Consider the following 20,094-nt stretch of genomic DNA (forward strand, 5'->3'; position numbering starts at 1 on the left):
TTGGTGATTTTTCCAACATATCACTGCAAGGATTAATGTATTTTAGTAAAGTCTATATTTCCTTAAGGCTGTTGTTGGTGACATTGCAAGGAAACACGTACACAAAACACCATGAAGTTAAATCAGAAATAAGCGGGTAAATATAAAGCACTTTGAAAAAGAACTTGCTCATATCAATTAGTACGAAATGTTACAGCTTCTTAAATAAATGATGTAAATGTAACTAGACCTTAGGTCCAAAACGAGGGTGTGCCCAGCACAGTCGCTTGTGATGAGTGTTTTCATTGTTTTACGGATCAGTTGCCTCCAGGGAGCGCCCGTCTCCAGTATTTAGTTCACTTCCCACCTTTTCTACCTGCCCACAGAAACTATCAAAGCTGACAGAAATATACAGAACAATTCTTATAGAAGACCTTCAGAATAAAAGCAATAAAAAAGACATTGGCTATACTGTGGAATCCCTCCAGAGGCAAATATTGTTTTACTACATTCATTTGACTACTCAAGTCACTAGATACTATTCAGATCAACAATTTGCTTTTTTTTAAAGTTAAGGAAGGAAGTTTTTATGTAATTATTGGAAATATAGTATATAAAGAATTTCATCTAGATATTTGAATTGGCAGATCATCATTTTAAACATTTGCTAATTTGACATTTTGAATGCAGGGCGTTATCTTATAATTGAGTATTAATATATCTCTAGAGTGAACTTAATCAGATAATGAAGTTAATGATGTAAATGCTTCTTCCACCAGTGGATACCTCGCCACATATTGAGCAACAACAGATTTACTTTGAAGGCGCCCAACCGGAATCTAGCCGTTGCTCTCGTGCTCAACTCGGCGTGACTGCCCACCTTCCACCTCCCCATCTCCACAGGCCTGCCCTCCCTCTCCCCAACTCGCCTCCCTCCTTGCAACAAGTTTGACAGCTCCGCTTCTTTCAGCGGCTGGCTGTCCTCCCGTGGACGTGTCCCCGGTGTGTCCCTCTCGGCCGGCGTCGTTTGCGTTTGGCGTGTGTGCGCGTCGCGTCTCCTGCTGGACATAAGGAGTTTCATTTTGTCCGTAGGTTTGGTCACTTCCCCCCCCCTGCCCCCCCTCCACCTGTTGGATTTTTTTCTGTTTTGCTGAGAGGAGAAGAGGAGGTGGAAGAGGGGTGTTTTGGCAAGCGTGGTTTTGTTATTTTTATTTTATTCACGGCGGTAGTGAGAGGATCTGAAGGACGAGATGTCGCGGAACGTGGAGGAGGTGACCAAGCTCACCGAGAGCACGTACAAGGTGGGTGCAAGTGTGAGGACAGCACGAGAGGAAAGCTCCATCTATCTCACCTCGGATTGCATGTGTCCACCACTAACACTCTGGATGAACTGTTCACTAGTAGTACAGGCAAAGCAAAGTTGACTTTTTATATTATATATATGATATCTGGTGCTTTTTAAGAAAATAAACCCAGCTCTAGTTTCATGTGAAAGTGCTCTGAAGTGTTCCTCTTTGTTCCCTCATTCATTAACTTTAAACACTTCAAAGTGAATTGCTTTTACTTGCTTTTGAGCTGTTGGATTCTGTTGGGGAAAGTGTCTCCCAAAACATGATCGATTGTCAGTTGCTTTTCACTTCAAAGAGAATCCGGTGCAGTGAATTTAAAAGTATCACACTTTTAAGGATGGGAGCCAAAGAGGTCGTCCAGTCCTCGAGCTAAAATAAGTAGATTTAATCCACCGATCTGTAAAACGGTTTTTCTACTCGAAGAATTTTACAACTTGTGATTAACAAAGATCATTGATTTCTCATAACCATTCACGTAAAAAAATGACTAATTCACCAAAGAAATGCAATCCAACAGTCAAGGCAGCCCTTCCCAATTTCCACTTTGATCTTCAACTTATTCCACTGCGTACTCCACAGGTGCCAAAGGGATTGGGATGGGGGGGGGGGGGGTGGTGGTATTATTGGATGATTTTGAGTAGCTTCTACTCCTCTCAGGACAGCCCCAACTGCCGGAAAAAGACTCCAGGTTTAATAATTCAGCCGAGTGAGTTATGTGGTAAGATTATACTGCGAGCTCCTCGGCAGCCGTCACCTTGTGAGCGTGTGTTTACTTTTGGAGGTGCAGCACGTTAGCGGTAAATTGTCTGGATAAAATATTATTTCACAATCTCTTAAATGATCTTGATACTTATACTGATACTGACAATACTGACAAATACAGAGCCTTTGTCAGTATTGTCAGTATCAGTATAAGGAGTGGGGGGGGGGGACTGTGTGGGGGGACTATGTGAAGAAAAAAAAACAATTCTCACATTCTCCCTCATTTTTTTTATTTTGAAGGGTTGTCCTCAGTTTCATTTTCCATGCAGTAATTCCGGTTTGCCTAAAGGTCACAAGTCGTAGCCCTGTTAAGGAATAAGCAACATGCTTTAACGTGACGTAATTATCTGGTTACTCACTACCTCCGTCATGTCGGAAGTTGGGTTGGACTATCACCCACCCGTTGAGTCAGCAGCGTTTCAACAATTAAAACCTGCAATGACTAACGGTGCCTCTTCTCGTGTCTCAACCCACCTAGAGCGTGATGGACCAGTTCAACCCGGGACTCAGGAACCTGGTCAACCTGGGCAAGAACTATGAGAAATCCGTGGCTGGTGAGCGTGTGGCTGCACAAATACAAATGTTCACATTTAATTGGGATAAACGAATGCTTTTAACTAGAAGGTTGATGAAGGTATGGCTTTTTATAGGGAACATCTAGGTTGTTGATCAATGCTATTTCAACATGCAGTGACGTTGTTTTTATTGTTTTCTCAGCAATGATCCTGGCGGGGAAGTTGTATTTCGATGCAATGTCTAAGATCGGGGAGAACGCTGCGGTGTCCCCTGTGTCCAGAGAATTAGGTGAGTTTCCATATGGCCAAGTCCTCTGCACCTCTAGTGCTGCTGTTGGACATCCACAGAGGGTCGAGATAGCTGCTGCGTACCCGAAACCGCTGTTTGTCTCACTCAAGATCCAGATGTGGTTTACAGTCGTGTTTTTGCGGTGGTGCGTCGATACAGAGTATGTTTATTTATCAAGTGTTTTCTTTTTTCTTCTGGATAATTCCTCCTTCTTCAACAGTTTCTATTCCATCCTTTTGTATTAGCACTGCCTCACACTCGATAGAAGCAGACAAAGCAAAGAGGTAAAGAGTAATAAACGCAAAATAACACAAGTTATTATAAGTACAGCCGCTCATTGTTGTTAACGCTGATAAGGAAATCAGAACTCTCCTCAGTCCTGATAGCCGAACTTGGAAACCTTTTCATTCCGCATAGACCACGAGGAATCTGCGTGAGGACCTCACTGCGGGAGCCTCATGAAGATACAATGATCTGATGCACAGCACAGGATCAAACACAGCAGCAGTGAATCTCAGGGTTTTTACCAGTGCGATGCTTCGGATCAATAGATCAATGTGCGTGCCGTGAGCTTTAATGCGCTGTAGCATAGCATGTGTTATTCTCTCACCAACTCCCCCAGGCTCCAGGTCCCGCGAGCTCAATCGTAGCCCCCAAAGATGCCTGGCCTCCTAACTCGCTGTCACTAGTGGCACACTTTGATATAACCACGGCGTGTCCCTCTGCTGAGGAGCAGCCACGGTGCTAATTAAATTCAGCCACCTGGTGTCCTTCTGGTGTCCATATCCTGGCAAACTCAAAGCTTAAAGATACCACCCACAAAAAAAAAACTGTCCCGCAGACTTGAGGGAGGTAATTTCCTGCCTAGTGAAGAAATGTGACAGGTGAGATTCAATTCGTGCTGGCGGCAAAAGATTCAGATTCCTATTTTTTTTTTTATTGTGCAAAACAGTGTGTGTTATGAATCCACATCTCAACTTTCCTTTCCTGCATCTGATCAGCATGTTGGAAACATTCATTGTTTCTGCAAACAAAGACTGTCATATATGAGTGGATAGACATTTGAGAGGTAGGCAGGACAAGTTGAGACATTTTCCTTGTGTTAAATGTTAGCTGATGATCCTCCAAAGTCAAAATGTTGATTCTGGTGGGTTCATCAGCTATATGTTGTGGGAAGAAATCTCTTGGATTATGCTTTGCGCAGTAGGAAGTGAAGTTGAGATGACGGGAACATGAACACACACTGCTGGATATAACCAGTGTCCATGATAAGAAAAGAAGAAAAAACAAACAATCCTCCCCTTTCTTTAAGATTAAAGACACACAAATGAATTTTCATTATTCGAAAAATAAAAAGAACAACATGCCATTCGCTTCACTAAAGCGTTTTGATGTTAGCTGAAGTCACACTTAGCACCCTCTAATACCCGTATTAGTCTGATTATGGGGGATTATGTAGCGCAGGGGGTGATTACATACAAACTAATGAGGGGAGCCTTCATTGCACAATACAAATGACTTATTAGAAAGCTGAATTTCTGCCTGGAAACATGAGGAGTTTCCCAAAAGAGTGAAAACGCCTCTCCTTGTGAGCTTTGGGGATGTGGAGAAGTTATTCCCTTCAGAAACCTGAGCTGCGGTGACGCGTAGCCAACCAGAAACCAGATCCCCTTGAGAGGCATCGGAGGGCCGGTGTACCTCGTCCTCCCGCCTTCTTCCTCTAATTCCTTTAGTCTCCCTTCTTCCCCGCCAGAGGTCAAATGTCAAACAGCTCCTTCGTTCAAGCACTCAGGCGTCTCACTTTTTTTCCTTCTCCTGTAAAACCAGGTCCGGGGCTTAGGATCTAGAGCACCAGGATGTTTGCGTGTTAGGTGAAACTAAGTGTTAATTAAACTGCAGCCTAAAATAATTTGTTGGTCTAATTAGATCCGTTCTGATCAGGACCTTACAGCTGTCGCCAATAAAAAAAAAACAACCTAAAAAGTATTTAACAGCCTGTCAGACGCCAAGTATCTGCAGCATTTTGCTATCGGCAGGGAATTGAATCCCATCCAATCTTGTCCTTTTACAGCCAAAAAGGCTTTGCAGACGCTTCATAGACACACACGGACACACACACACACACACACACAAACATGGTCCAGGCCCAATCAAATGGCATCAGGCCAACTTTACATAATCCAACATGTTTGCATGGCGCGTCAGGTGGTTCTCTCCTATGCCAGAATTATTTTGCACATAGTCAAAAACCGTGTAAGAACTGTGAGCCGCTTTGAATTCTACCGGCTAAATGTTGCTTACAAAATCAGCTTAGAGCAGAAAGGGGTTTTTTTTCTTCCCTTTTTTTCATATTTGGCTCATGTTCCGAGATTCGTGTACTTTATTAATTCTATATTATCTCTGCTCCGTGGCGGACACGGAGCTCAGGCGTTGTTAACATTTATTGAACAATTTGATTTACCTTTTGCAACCAAGTCACCATTGTTCATATATTTCATCCATCTGCTTGTCATGGAATGAGAAATAAACAAAAGAAACATAGCATATTTTCCCATTTTGTCTCATTTACTATCCTTTGCACATGCTTCTCTGGGGACCAAGTAGTGTTCAGGATCACGACCCACAATGCGCCAAAGGACACGAGCACGTTGCCGTTCCGTTGCTTTTCGCATCACTCAAGGAGCAGAGGAGCCGTTGCAGCCACCGTCTGCTCTCCAACCATAAACCCCCTTTTTCCACATTTGCGTAGAGTCCTGCTCGTCCCCAACACTCAGGCGGCCATCAGTCCCTGTCGCGCTGACTCGTCTGTGTGGGTTTATCTAGGCTTGGTTGTGTTGGCTAATGGCGGCGGATTGCTGCCTGCGTAATCCACATCGTGTCACGCTGTTGCCCTCACACCTTTTGCGTCGATCGAGAACACCTGTTGCTTGGCAACGTTTTTGCACAGGCCGCGACAACAATAAACAAATGCGATTGAGCAGCTGTAATGAAACTGCTGTTGATTCCTGTGACGTTAATGGAGGTCCGTGCCATTAAAATGACACATTTGCATTGATTTTGTTACTCCCGACATGTTCTGGTGACTCACAACGTTTGGATCCAGAAAATAAACTAGTCCGTCAGGTATTTGACTATACCACACCCCGTGACACTGTTAAGATTACATTGTTCCTGTTGTATGATAGGGGAACTTTGAGGTCAGACCTGTTGGGGCGTTTAGTCTTGGCTCGTTAGCCTGGCCGCTTGTTTAGTTTTGTAGCCGCTTCCTTCTGATTAACGAGGTGAATTCCTTCGAGCAGGCAGATTTACGGGGACCTTTATCTGTGGAGCTGTTTGCTGAGAGAAAGAGCCAGGCCCCCATGAGGCCATGCGGGGGGGGGGGGGGGGGGAAAGGCCCTTGTTTACATGGTAACGTCAAGGAAATAGGGTTTTCTATTCGATTCGATTATTTATTCAATTTGAAGAAAGAGAAATACTGTCTCGGTCCAAGGACATATTTCCCCTTACAAATGTGAGGTTTGCGTCGGTAACTCATTTTCCCATTTGGTGCAATATAGCAATATGGAAATAGTGGATGATAAAACAATTTACACAATTTAGGTAGTTCATGTGCTGTGAATCAGAAGGCACTGTATCTGTACAGTGGGAAATGTGGCTGTGACAAATGGCTCAAGGTTACATCGCTATCTGTAATAAGAGTGTGCACAGCTGTTAGCTACTGGAGAATGCTTGATTTTTCCCTGCTGACACTCGCTCGCTGTACACAGAAAAGAAAAACCCCTTTTGGAAGAGTTTGGCACGGGGGAAAAGACAATTAAGTCTTATTATTTCTCCATTCAGAAAGTTGAATCTGGCTTCATATAAAGACGGCACAGGCTACCGCGATGTGTTTTTTTATTGTCTGAAGCATGGACTGGATTTGTTGTTTCATTTCCTTGCTTCAGAAACAAATGACAAGAAACAGATGAGACTTTACATGGACCCCTTATGCATGTGTACACCACGTAGCTGAGGACCGTCAGTGGGCCTTATGCTTCATTTCCGACATCTGGAGTTACAGTCAAATATCAGCTGCTGCAGCGTTGCTTAAAAGTCTTAAAAGTGACCCTCCATCTCTTTCAAGATACGTTGTCCTGCGCACATCTTTGCAAACACACACATTGTTTCTTCATGTACTTCAACGAGTGTTAAAAAAGAGTTATTGCAAAAAGGTGTAGACTGCAGCGGAGGGCATTGTGTAATTATCATTTTTCACATAACTCTTTGCCTTTGTTGCTAACATGCAATTACAGAAGGTTGAGTTTTGTGGCTGCCTTCCCTCTGATCTCTTTTTAATTAGCCAAACATTAGGTGATCGTCCTGTATTTATTTTACTTTCGACTCAGCAATGGAAATCCTATGTAACAAAATCCATAGCCGGTGACTTTTGATGGTTGACATCATTTCCCGGCGATGCATTGAATCCTAAACTGTATGTATTGTGTTTTTCTGCTCAGAAAGCAAACAATGAGATTACTGCCAGCCTGTCCATCTTCTGATATGTGTGCATATAAATACACACAGATATGTATTTTTCTTCATCTGCTGCTCTTCTGTCTGTGCGACAGGTGTGGTGCTCATGGACATCTCAGAAGTCCACAAGAAGGTTAATCTGGAGCTGGAGGAAAATGTGAGTACTTGATACGTTTTTTTGCGCTTGCACACATTCTAACTGCGGTGCCGCACCCAAACGCACACTCTCTGAAACTGTTACTCCGCAAACGCAAGCAAGGCCTCAATTCACTAAGCACCATTTGGCAGCCGAGCCGTCACCCAGGAGCTTTCTCTCTCCTCCTCCTTCTCTGATCCCACGGCCTCTCCCTCCTCCCCAACCACATTCACTTTGACAAGCGCAACACAAAGAGGGAGGGTGAGGAGACAACAGGTTCGGGTTGTTGGAGCACCTGTTGGTTTCCTTCCTCGCTGAGAGAGCAGGGGGGCAGGCCCCAACATGCCCCTGGAAAGCACCAGCTGGAGCCGCTACGATCTGTGGCAGCCTAATTAGCATGAGCTGATTATTGTGAGAGAAATGCATGTCAGACGCTCACTACAAGTTCCTAGAGCTCAGGGTGGCATCTTCCAAATTTATGGGTGCCTTTTTTATGTCAGTTTGTGATGAAGAGCTTTGAAGAATGCTGCAGAAATGTCACATAGGATGAGCTCTAACACAACAGCTGGTAACAATTGGTGTGCTAATGGAGCCTCTTAGTCTGAAAATAAGGTGTTCAATCTGAACTTTGGGGGCAGTACGAGCTGCGAGGAACTCCTCCGAGCTCCATTGAGTGGGTTGACTTGTTAATGGACTCCAGCTGATGAGTCACGCCATCGATTCAGGTCAGAGAAAATAAAAAAAAACGATGGAATAATAACCTCTCCCTCACGGGCATGGATTAAGGTTGTGTGCTTTGTGTGCGACGAGGTCTCCGGGGTCCGGTAATCGGGTCCAGCTCTTTGGTCCGCCCCGTGTGGGCGCCGCCCCTGCATCACATCACGGAGCACCTTGACACCCCCTCCCCCCTCCTCCCCTCCCCTCTCGCACTAATGAGAGAGCGTTCGAGGGGGAAAGGGAGAGAAAGTCTGCGGGCATTCACGCGCAGTTTGTAAGCACAACCCCGGACTGGGCTCATAATCACCAGTGTGTCTTCTTCCCCTCTTCTCTCCCTGGCCCCTCCTCCTCCTCACCTGAAGTTTAAGAGGTTCCACAGGGACATAATATCCGAGCTGGAGAAAAAGACTGAGATGGATGTCAAATACATGACAGTAAGTAGTTCCCGTGCCTGTTTCTTTGAATGTCTGTGTTCGTCCTCTCTCATGAGATCACACGCTGCCTTTCACATGTTTTATTAGGTTTTTGACCTTTGTCAAGTTAAATCATGTGTGATCATTGATGGATGGAAAAATTATATGGGGGCTTAATTTGAACTCAAAGCAATAGTATAAGTTCTGTCATTATGACTGGAGGCATGGCGATTACTTTATGTCCTAATGGGAGATATTACAGCACCATAGAGAAAAAACAAGGTCATATTTGCCAGCTGCACCAAAAAGTCCAAACGTATTTAACTGATGGAGTCTAATGTTCTATTTGTGTCTCAGCCATGTGGCTGATGGAACCAACTTAGAGGTATAGACATCATTTTTTGAAGAACAAACTTTACCCCAAAAAGCTGAAATCCGGCAGACTCACGCTTGATGTGTTGTTTTTTTACCACTTGACAATCAGCTCGTCGTCCCATTAACTTGGATGTCTTCCTTCCCCTGCTGCAGGCCACGTTTAAGAGGTTCCAAATTGAGCACAGGATGAAGCAGGACAGTCTGGAGAGATCCCAGGCGGACCTGAAGAAGCTGAGGAGGAAGAGCCAAGGCAAGAACGCCAACAAGTACGAGAACAAGGAGAGCGAGGTGAGATGGACGCCTCACTCTTTCTCTGCCGTCACAGAAAACAACATTCATTCACAGACCCGAGACACCCGACCGCACCGTGTCAAAGGCAGTGTAACAGTAGTCTGTGCAGTCACGCATCGCAAGATCTGTTTGCTGTTTGATTTTCTCTTTGCCTGCTCCATGAATACACCCGCGTGTCATCTTCTCTTGATCCGCCTGCACGCTCACTGACACGAGTAGACACACGCACATGCATAACCAAGCAATTTAACCGGGAGGGAGGGAGGGATGGTGGCGGGGTGTCAAATATTTGACCAAAGCTCCTGGATGTAAACTACTGTACAATCCAAATCGCATTTGCGTAGCTACATGTGCCGTCTCTGCACCTAATGACTGCCAGTCGTCATGACAACCACAGTAATAAGTGGACATTCCCATATATAGATATGGGTATATTAAAATACACATCTTTAGTGTAATATTTGTTCAAATTCCTGTTTGTAATATGCATCGTTTTGGACAATAGGAGGCTGATTTTTGTCATCGTCACCTCAGGTGTTTCAGCTGCAACACTTTGAGGATTGTGAATCATTATAGTCAGTCATGACGTGTTGCCACCACACCCAGCCTTGTTGAATGAAAGGAGTTTTAAAGCCAAATCTGCAACGACGGCGGCCTCAGATCTTACACAACCTCGCTACGATCAATCCACTCAGGCAGTGTGTGCGTGCGTGTGTGTGTGTGTGTTTAAGGGCTTATGTATTCTCTCAACACGGTCAACCTGCCTGAATGTTTTCATTTTTTCAATTGTCTAATCTATTTTTACACAAATACAATATACTTTGAGGATGGTCAATTCCTCCCGTATGTTCTAAAACTACAGACCTCTTCTCTGCTCCATTCTTCTCACCTACGTCTTTCATTCTTTTGTTTTCTTGTTGCTGCTCAGTCGTCTCCCACCGCGTCTCCCAACTGTGCCTTTCCCGTCTTCGTTTGGCCTTTCCTTCTGGCCTCTCGTCACCCCCCACTAAGCCATGCGTCGTTTTTTTTTTTTCACTTGCTGCTGCGCTCGCCTGTCTGATTCGAGGCCAGGTATCAGGATTTAGATGGGAGAGCTCTGCCAAAAATGTCAACAATTGATGAAAGCACTCTTCAGAACAAAGTGGCCACAGGTTTACCATCCCTTGATAAGATAAGTTGACATCCAGATGTTGATCACGGCATAAGCGTTGGTCTTATCTCGCGCTCTAGTACTTGTTCTCTCTCTCTCAATTCTACTCCATTCCAAACACCAGCAATTTTACTCATCAAGATAATAATGAGAATTATAATTACAGTAAGTATAACATCTCAATGATAACTCACCAAGTGTAACAAGAGGTGAATTAATGATCAAATATTTCAGCAAGGTGAGATTATGGAGTGAGAAAGGCGCCACTGGGAAACAGCTACGGAGGAATATAGGGCCATCAGCTGTGTGTGTGTGTGTGTGTGTTTGCCTCACTATTTGCATCTTCTTGTTTGTTGATGTGCAGCAACAGAGGTACATCTCTTATCATAGCGTATCCGGCAAGATATCATGAAACTCTAAATGGAGAAGTTGATGCCAGGACTTCCTGCAGACAGAAGGCACTGTTTGGACAAGGATATAATCACCTTTGCTCCGTCACTTATATCACTGTTTCTTTTTATATTGTATCAGTTGTTATAAAAATAATTCTGTAGTGTTTTTTTCTGTTGAGTTAGGAGGCCCTGTTTCCTCTGTGATCTCAACACCCAGAGAAAAGATGTTGTAGCTTTAATAATGTTTTTTTTGCTGTTCCCCATTAATTTGCTCCACCTGGCTGACACATTTCCAATATGTCTCGGGCCATAAACACACTTGACCAACAAAAGCGTTCTGGTAATTATAGCCCTCCGCAATTTAAGGCTTCATCAGAAGAGGACGGTTGTAAAATCTGAACAGAGAGGGTGTGTGTTATTGTATGAGCAACTGTTAAGGGGCGTGCCCATTCATGGCACGGATCGCAAGTGTAGCTTTGACAAGGAACCAGGGACAAAAGACGAGGTGCAGGTTGAGAAGATGTTGAATATGTGAATGGTCCTTTTCCCAAATATTCACATCTAGCTCAATTATTTATGTTTTCTGACTATTTTTATACCGCAAGCAACATTGTGTTTGTTTTGCTTCACAAAGTGATAATGCCATCAAGATGATAGAGTAGTGTGTGTGTGTGTGTGTGTGTGTGTGTGTGTGTGTGTGTGTGTGTGTGTGTGTGTGTGTGTGTGTGTGTGTGTGTGTGTGTGTGTGTGTGTGTGTGTGTGTGTGTGTGGCACACTCTGGACAAAAATCCTTTTTTAGCCTTTTGACCTTTTTATAATCTCAGGCTGTCTTTGCAGATAACGAATCCCCTCTCTGCAAGTTTCCTTTTTCCCTTTCAGTAAACCTCCAAAGCAATCTAATCGGCCAATGCTGTAAATTCCTGTCCAATAATAACCTCCTCCCCCTGCAAGAGAAAGATTAGGGTATTTATAAAGGAAACCTGGTCCTTTCATACCATTTGCCCTGGTTGTGTTTGTGTACAGATGGGCAGTGAAAGGGACGAGATGGCTTCAAACCGTGGAGTTTGAGAAGATAAATACATCACTATCTATTTGAAGTGGGACTTTGTGAGACAGCGGACAACAAAAGACAAAACGAATGGATTTCAATTAAACAGACCTGACTTATTACATCTTCATTATAATATTGTGTTGTATGTGCGTTTGTTTTCAGTGCCTGGAAACGTTGACAAGCCGTCAGATGGACATGCAGCTGTTCATCGCCGAGGGCTGTAAGGAGGCTCTGGTGGAGGAGAAGAGACGCTTCTGTTTCCTGGTGGACAAACACTGCATGTTCTCCTACCAGTTTGCCTCCTTCCACGAGAAGGTACAAGTCACCACTGCAGAAAAGTAGCACTTTTCCTGGGATCAGCACTTGTAAAGCCATCTTTATGTTATACTTAATGTGTCCTTGGATGGGGGAAATCCAAACATGTGCATTAGATTAGATTGAAGACATCAGATTTAACCGTTTATTGCTAAAACCGCCGATCGCAGGGTTCTCCTGTTACCATAATGATGAGCATGTTTCTTACTGATTTGTTCATGTTTTCGTTTAACATCTTGTCCCGTGCCCATGCCCGCCGGACAGGCCAGAGACTTGCTGACGACAAAGCTGAACAGCTGGCAGGACCAGTGCAGCGACACCTCCGACATGCCCGAGAGTATCCTGTCCATGATCGAGGGACTGCAGACGCCCATCCCCATCACACCTCTGCCCTCCCCCTCCCCGTCGCGGCACAGCGTGGTACGATGGGAAGCACAGATAAAGACGTGTTCTCGGGCTGCGTGCCGCGCTGCCTTTTGTTTGGTAGAACACCGTATCTCGGCACGAGAGAAATGATAAAAGTCCTTCCAGATTAGATGATGAGATTGGTGAGCTCTTTGCTGTATGGGTTTGCATACCAATGAAGAGAGAATAGTTTAAAATATCGATATAACACAGTTTATTTATTGTAATCAAGATAAACTACATTTATTAAGCATGATGTGGATTAATATCCACATCAGTGCAATCATGTTTCATGTGTTATGACAATATGAAGTTAGAATAACTCTCATTTACATCTTGTTGTATGTTTGTTTGGTGACTAGATTGTTAAATCAAGCCTCTTGCTAAATATGCAATAGGTTAATGTTTAGCTTTGGATGAGAGCAGTAGTGTTAAAAAAAAAGCTTGATCAAATCTAGATGGCAGCACTAGCGTCTCTGCCACAGTGCTAGATGAGCATGCAGTTCTGCATGATTTAGTCATAAAATGTGGTCTGATTTGAACTTTGCGGCGATGAACTCAGCCAGATGTGTGAATATATAAAAACTCATTGGATGAGGATTTTCTCCTGCTTGTCTCTGTGTTCCCATGCTCACGTGCTCCTTACTGTTGTTGTGGCAGAACACGAGCGCTCCTCCGGCCCCGCCTCTCAAGGCTCACACCAGTCCTCTGGCTAACATGTTCACCCAGGAGAACAACATCACCACTGCAACCAGAACTACCAACAACAGCATAGGTATTCTGTTTTTGATCGGACACCAATGTCATTGGGACCCCCACACTGTTATCTTTAAACCTGTGCTTTTCTAGAGCAACCTGCATGAACTGTCATGAAACGTGCACCACAATGTTGATATTTCAACGCGTTCCCCATCAGCCCTCCTCACCGCTCTCCCGTCCTGTCTCCCAGACCACGAGGACAACAACCTGGCCAGGTGCGTGTCCGTCGCCACGGGCCTCAACAACATGGTGAAGAGGCCGCGAGTGCGCACCATCTTCCCCCACACTGCCGGCAGCAACAGCACGCTGATCAGCTTCGAGGAGGGGGACGTCATCACGCTGCTCATCCCCGAGGAGAGGGACGGCTGGATGTACGGCGAGCTGGAGAAGAGCGGAAAGTGAGTCCAGTCGCACGCGTGGCATCCGTCGCGAAAGACACAACTTTACACAAACGGAGAGGCATGCACAATCTCCTTCACTTCGTCAATCTTTTTTTTTTTAAATTCGGGATGTTCCTCCACCTTCGTGTCATCGAACGATCGCCGCGAGTCGGACCGAGCTGACCACAGGGTCCCTCTTCAGATTGTTATGCTCGCCATGTGCCCACGTAGCCCGGATTTGGAACACTTTGCCGACGGGTCAAATCAGAGTGAAGCATGGCCTGAGGCTGCGATGTAGTCTTAGCGGGACCGGAGGGAGGCACAGGGAGACGTTAAGAGCGCCACCTGCTCACCCACACAGATCAGCACCAACCCGGCCCGCTCTTCCCGAGTCTCTGATGCCTGATTTTTGAAACTGGGATTTGATCTGACATCTTGGAAGTGTATTTTTAATCATTCATGAAGTTTGATCTTCATCATTATTAAGATAGATATAATGCAGTATAGAAAACTGATTAAGGGCAGTTTGCAGTCTTGCTGCTTGAGCTTGGCAAGCAGGGGCTTAAAAATGTGTTGATGATCATGTTTATCAGATCACAGCGTCTGATGAGACGAGCTCCGCCTCCTTCTGGAGGTTCGGCTTTCGTGAGTTTTTGTCTCTCGCGGGGTTTCTCTCATTCGTCTTATTTCTGCTTTTATACCTCGAATGACTCAATTGATGGACAGAGGGTCATGTGTAACGCACTGCAGCAACACTTGACGCATCAGAACATATGACAATGCTTATTATAATCAAGGTCACTTTTGCGATATGAATTGGATCCCGCTCTCTTTTCATTCAAACAGCCTTGTTAGCCTTTATCTTTCTGGTCCTTGAGACGTCAGTACCAAGTTACCACCTCTGGCTACCAGTGCTTTTTAGTTGTCCTTGAACACAGTTTTTATTTGTACCACGTTGTTTCAGTAAACCTGACATTTCAAAACCCTTCCCTTGATAAACAAAGGTAGCCAATGATGTGAGTAAGATTGAGTGAGGTGTATTTTCCAGGAGCGGCATTTTTATCTCAGGCTCAAAAAGTACCTATTTTCCATGGCCAATGTGCAAATATTAACATCTACTTTGATGTGCTGATTAGGAGCGACCTTGTACTATAACGGTACAATGACACACAGTCCTTGGGCTGAACTTTTAATAGCCAAGCTATGACTTTGTCTTTTTTCTTCATGAATCTTTTTTTGTTTTTAAGCCTGACTAAGATCAGATCGTATTGGGCAATAGTTGGAGGACCCACATCTGATTAAATCATTTCTCTAGCCTCATAACATTGGTCTCGATCAGATTTTTTTTTTTTATGTAGATATTTTGGTGTTTGTTTGTGTGGGCTCAAAATTCATTCAAGCCATTGATTTGATCTGCTTCCTAGAAAAAATGGCATATAAACAGGCCCTGGCAACCAGTGGAGATTTGCTGTTAGAAAAGATGCATTTCACAAAATTGAACATGAACTTTGATCATCTCTGTTTACAAATCAGACACATTCATCCCCGATGCGGTCTTTTCTGTGCTGAATTATTTTGCTGCCATAGTAACCAGGCCATGCATCCACACACTATACACCCAGTATATAATTATAATAGCTGTATACCATCTCCACTCGTGCTCTGGGAAAACAAGCATCATTTTCTGGTTCGGGAGCTCTTTGCAAATCATTGAGAGAGTGTTTTGGATCCCTTGTGCAGTGAGAGCCGATGGGTCTCCCTAACCTGGCTTCTCTGTCTTGGTCTGTGTGTTACAGGAGGGGCTGGTTCCCTTCCTCTTACTGCCGCGCTCTCTCCGAGCCTGCCGTGAATAACAACAGGTAAGGGGACTCCAGGTTCCAGCTAAGACACGCACACAAACGCACACACTCCAGCAGGTGTCCGGTTGCAGTCTGCTGTATTGTTGGCGGTTTTTTCTCTAGTTACTCCTCTATCACTAATAACCTTTCTAATGCTATGGGAGACTCTCCCACTTCCTCCACCTAGGATTCCTGTTGTGCTTTTCTGTTCAAAAGATTGATTTTAAACAACAAATGTGTTGTATTATATTATTTAACACATAAATGTCCTGAAACAGGATGTCTGGTGCTGATTAATAGATTTAGCTGTTGATGAGAGAGAGAGACGACTCCAGCCTTTTCTTCAAAGAGACTAATCCCTGTCGGATTGATTTATTAGATCTTAATGTGCTGCACCTCCCACAGGGAGGCTGTCAGGCAACTACCACAGAAAGTTTACACCTATAACCGCCGCAGGGCGACACAACACGCATGCGCATCCTGGTCCTTCCGAGGAGCCTCCAGTTAGTTAGTTTGCCCAACCGTATTTTATCATTATGTTTATAAGCCAAACACTCTTCCCCTCTGCTACTTCCTTCCTTCATATATCTGTTTTTAATCTGCTCCTGCTCCTCCACAGCGTGTCTGCGGGACCGCACCGCAGCAGAAGCGTGGTCAACCTCCACCATCAGGACTCGGAGACAGACGAGGCGACCATGGTGCTCCCGCCGGCGGACTACAGCGGCGTCCTGCTGCGCAACGCCGCGAAGACCAACAGCAGCAGCAGCAGCGGCGCCGCCCAAAACTACATCCACCGGCACTCCCCTACGCTCTCTGCGGCCTCCTCGTCCTCGTCTGATCCCCACACGGTCAGTCGGAGTGTTGTTTGAGTCGCGCACATTCGCCTCTTTCACAGTCTCACAGAGCGGGAAATGTGCCGCGAAAAAAGACCTGTTGTTGCAAGAGATGCAATTAGCACCGGAGGACTTTGACCTTCTGTCCGCTGTGGGACCTTTCTGCCTCCGAGACAGAGCTGGCAACGCAAGGCCTCGTCTTACCGGATACCTGCTGTACCCTCAGCTGTTCAGCCTTACTGCTGATGACTGTGTGTGTTGGATCACACACCTGAGCAGAATCTGATCCAATGTTGGCCGACATGCACAACAAAGAAAATCAATTATTGGGACTCAGAGGATGTTTGAGTTTGCTGTAGATCCAACTTCTATTGTTTGAACTTCCTCCAGGAGAAGGCGGCTGGGGCTCAAGCTTCACAAATACTTGTTATTAGTATTTCCATTCTCTGCTTTTAAGAACAATACTTATTTTCATTTGAAAGGGAAATAGTATACATTTTGAAATACGCATGGATTTCCAAAACACAAAGACTAAATATTAGAAAAGTTTGGAAGGCTTAATGCAAGCTTTAATGCTTTTTTAAAAAGAATTCGAGGTGCTCTGGCTCGTTCTCGCATGGTGGTTGGTGATGGAGAACGAGGCTGAGAAATAAAGTTTGGGTCAGCAGTGCATTCACAATATCCTCAAATGAGATCACGACACTCTGTATCTCAGCAGCAGATAGCTAGACCCAATTTTTATATAATATCCTTATTTCAGTGTGCAACATGGCTGTGGTCATTCTTTTACCAACGCTGTCCCATTTGCAAACACATGCAAAGCATCAACCAAAGTTGCGGCTTCCTGCTGTTAAAGCTTTTTTAGATTTCCTGTTCTGGATAAATGTAAATGCATTGTGGTCCATCAAACGCACCTGCACTGTCTGCACCGTCACAAACGCAACGAACACATCACATGATGCTGCTCTAGTTTGCGTGGAGACATCAGGCGACATTTTACACTTTTCCTACCACATTATTTTGGTGTGTTTTTCATATAAAACACACCAAAATATCCTCAGCCAGTCTCCAGTCAAGACTCTCTCTGCGTGCGTATATATATATATACTGTATATATATATATTACTAGTTGCAGTAGTAGGGCCAACAGTTGCCACGCTTTCATCTCTCCGCCACTGACATGTTGGAATTCCACTCTGGGCCCGATACCCAGTTCATCCTTTTAGTTTCTCCACTCATTGTTATTCTTTTTATCTCAACATCTTTGTATCTGTATCTGTTGTCTCCGCCTCTCTCCCTTTCCAAGGAAAATAAGTTCCACTTTCGTAACACAGATCTCGGAATAGGAACGCGGCTGAGGAAAAGTTTGCCACTGCAGCAGTAGTTCTGTGAGACTCTAATGTGTGCTCACTGACTGGGTGGCTGAGGCTGTGTGTATGTCCAGGCATTGGGTTTGTGGCTGCAACATTCATGAACGCTATTGTTAGTCAGATACATGTGCTGCATCACCTTTTGTGTAACTAATTGAGTCCACACGGGCAAGTGGTAAAGCAGGTTTTTCCGCTTCGCTGATACTGGAAGGAAGTCAGGTGTAATTTTCCCATGATATTGTGCATTGCTTTTGTAGTTATTTGTTGATGATCCTGACCGTACTTGGGAATATCTGTGTTACATACACACATATTTTCACCTAGTTCATAGGTTATGAAGTGGAGGCAGGAGGACTGGGGGAGTTTAAGTTCCTCTGTAAGGCACTGCCACCATGAGAAAAAAAAATCTTTTCTTCGAAGAGAAGATAGGGACTCGAAGAAATTAATCTATTTATAGGACAGCGGCCAATAGAGTGAATTTTTTCAAAGTTACACGGTTAGAGACGATTTTTGTTAACTGTCATTATCAGAGCCGATTACACGACATGCATGCTTGTGCCGAGCAACTGTGCCGAGACATCAGTCACTCTGTCCTCCACTGACCTCTTGTGGAATCTCTGCAGGACTGCAGGTTGAAGGCCAGTAGGAGGAAAGGTCGACGGGTTTTTATTCAGCACTGATGCGGACAAACTGTTTACAAAACTAATGAAATGACTCCCTAATTGAGTCATTTACTGCTCCCTCTATAATAAACTATATACTACCGTATACTTTAGAGTCATTTCTCACAATGATTTTGTGTGTAAATAGGAGTCAACATTCCATTTAACTGGGTTAAACCAAATCCTCCCTTTCAGGGTTTCTCCGTTCCCTAAACGTTGTGAATGTGAAACTGACAACCTTTCGTGGTTAATTGTGGGACAGACTTGAATTTCCAGAAGTTCCAGATTCCACGCGCTGTCTCGTGATGACACAGCGGCCTGCTGCCTTTCCCACGCCATCAGTGTGTCGAACCCTTGATGAATGAAAGAAAAAAAAAAATATATATATATAGTGCCAATGTGTCACGGTTATACAGTGTGTTACAGAGTCAGCCTTGTGATAGTGATCCTATGTTTTCTCCTCAGGCGTTGCAATCAAACGGCACCTCGAGACCTCAGCCTGCTTACCTCGCGTAAGTCCCACAACCACGCGATCGACGTGTAGTGACCTGCCTGTGTCCCGCTCACCCGCCTCGCGCTCTGCCTCCTTTTCACAGGGGAGGGAACCCGTTCGCCACCGTCCGGCTACGCCCAACAGTCACCAACGACCGCTCGGCGCCGGTCGTCTGATCGGCCTTCAGCTTCTCGTCAGCCTTCCGGTGTCATCTAGCGGGAGGCCTGTGCGGCGCCGGCCCTGCGGTTACCGCGCAGCAGCGTCTGCTGGTCTGGAACCAGACAGAACTTGGCCAGCGCAAGAGACAACAAAGAAAAATGCCACTTGAATCTGGGATCCCTTCGCTGCTGCAAACTCTCACATTGAAGTGTTTTCGCACCGTTTTATTTTCCAATACAGATGCTCACAAATTTATTATATATACAGATATATATATATATATACATTCTATTTTTGTGGAGGTGATGTTAGGAGGGCCACATTTTACCTGCCCTTGAGAAACGGATGAATGAAAACGGTCGTAGGAAATACTGCGAGGTATTTGTGCTGTTGATGTTGCTTGTTCATCATCAAAATGACTGTTGGAAATCGTTTTCTTTTGCCACAGGATAGTCGAACGTACTTTAGAGGCCCTCTTCATTTCACCTTTGGGTCCTTTGTAAAATGTTGCGTTTTAAGGTCAATGCTATGATGTTGCCGCAAGGAGACTTTGAAGAGATGCCTCCAAAAGCCTTTAGTCCCTTTTGTATATACATTTGCGCGAACAGATGCTATGACTATTGTATTTTGCCATGTAGACAGGACTTTTGCCCTTAATGACACAAACATAACTACTGTAAAAGATATTGGTTGTCACTTATGGCGATGTCGTCATTCCTGCTTTAATCATTGCTCTTGCAATTTTAAGACCAGTCTGTACTTGTTTTCAGCCCCAATTTGCTGTATGAAAAATAAAGATTATTTAAAATAAATAATTATTTCTTCAAAATGCTGCTTTGTTTGGTATCCTGCACAAGTACAAATAGTGTCTGTCTGAATCTTTGGTGCGAATCACAAGCATAGAGAATACTTTTAATCTTCGAAAAATGAAGTCAAGCAAGAGAACAAC

The 20,094-nt window shown here is 44.5% G+C and overlaps 1 protein-coding gene across 2 annotated transcripts; it reads left to right on the forward strand.

Moving 5' to 3' along the window:
- The first annotated feature begins 892 nt into the window (after positions 1 to 892).
- baiap2l1b (BAR/IMD domain containing adaptor protein 2 like 1b) lies at positions 893 to 19,982 on the forward strand. Of its 2 annotated transcripts, none has more exons than XM_037476502.2 (14): positions 893 to 1,280; positions 2,569 to 2,644; positions 2,808 to 2,894; positions 7,502 to 7,563; positions 8,622 to 8,693; positions 9,201 to 9,335; positions 12,094 to 12,246; positions 12,511 to 12,666; positions 13,312 to 13,426; positions 13,568 to 13,808; positions 15,587 to 15,649; positions 16,248 to 16,476; positions 18,959 to 19,005; positions 19,090 to 19,982. In XM_037476502.2, the coding sequence occupies exons 1-14, from the start codon at positions 1,230 to 1,232 to the stop codon at positions 19,160 to 19,162; spliced, it is 1,560 nt and encodes a 519-aa protein (XP_037332399.2). In that variant the 5' UTR covers positions 893 to 1,229; the 3' UTR covers positions 19,163 to 19,982. The 2 variants fall into 2 exon arrangements, with proteins under 2 accessions (XP_037332399.2, XP_037332400.2); XM_037476503.2 differs by having other exon boundaries at positions 13,601 to 13,808.
- Positions 19,983 to 20,094: the final 112 nt, after the last annotated feature.

This window comes from Pungitius pungitius, chromosome 12, assembly GCF_949316345.1.
Source record: "Pungitius pungitius chromosome 12, fPunPun2.1, whole genome shotgun sequence".
NCBI lineage: Eukaryota > Metazoa > Chordata > Actinopteri > Perciformes > Gasterosteidae > Pungitius > Pungitius pungitius.

Coding starts and splice junctions, on each gene's coding strand:
- baiap2l1b (XM_037476502.2), top strand. CDS start 1,230: ATGTCGCGGAACGTGGAGGAGGTGACCAAGCTCACCGAGAGCACGTAC. Junction 7,564..8,621: donor ATCTGGAGCTGGAGGAAAAT/GTGAGTACTTGA, acceptor CCTCACCTGAAG/TTTAAGAGGTTCCACAGGGA. Junction 15,650..16,247: donor CCTGCCGTGAATAACAACAG/GTAAGGGGACTC, acceptor GCTCCTCCACAG/CGTGTCTGCGGGACCGCACC.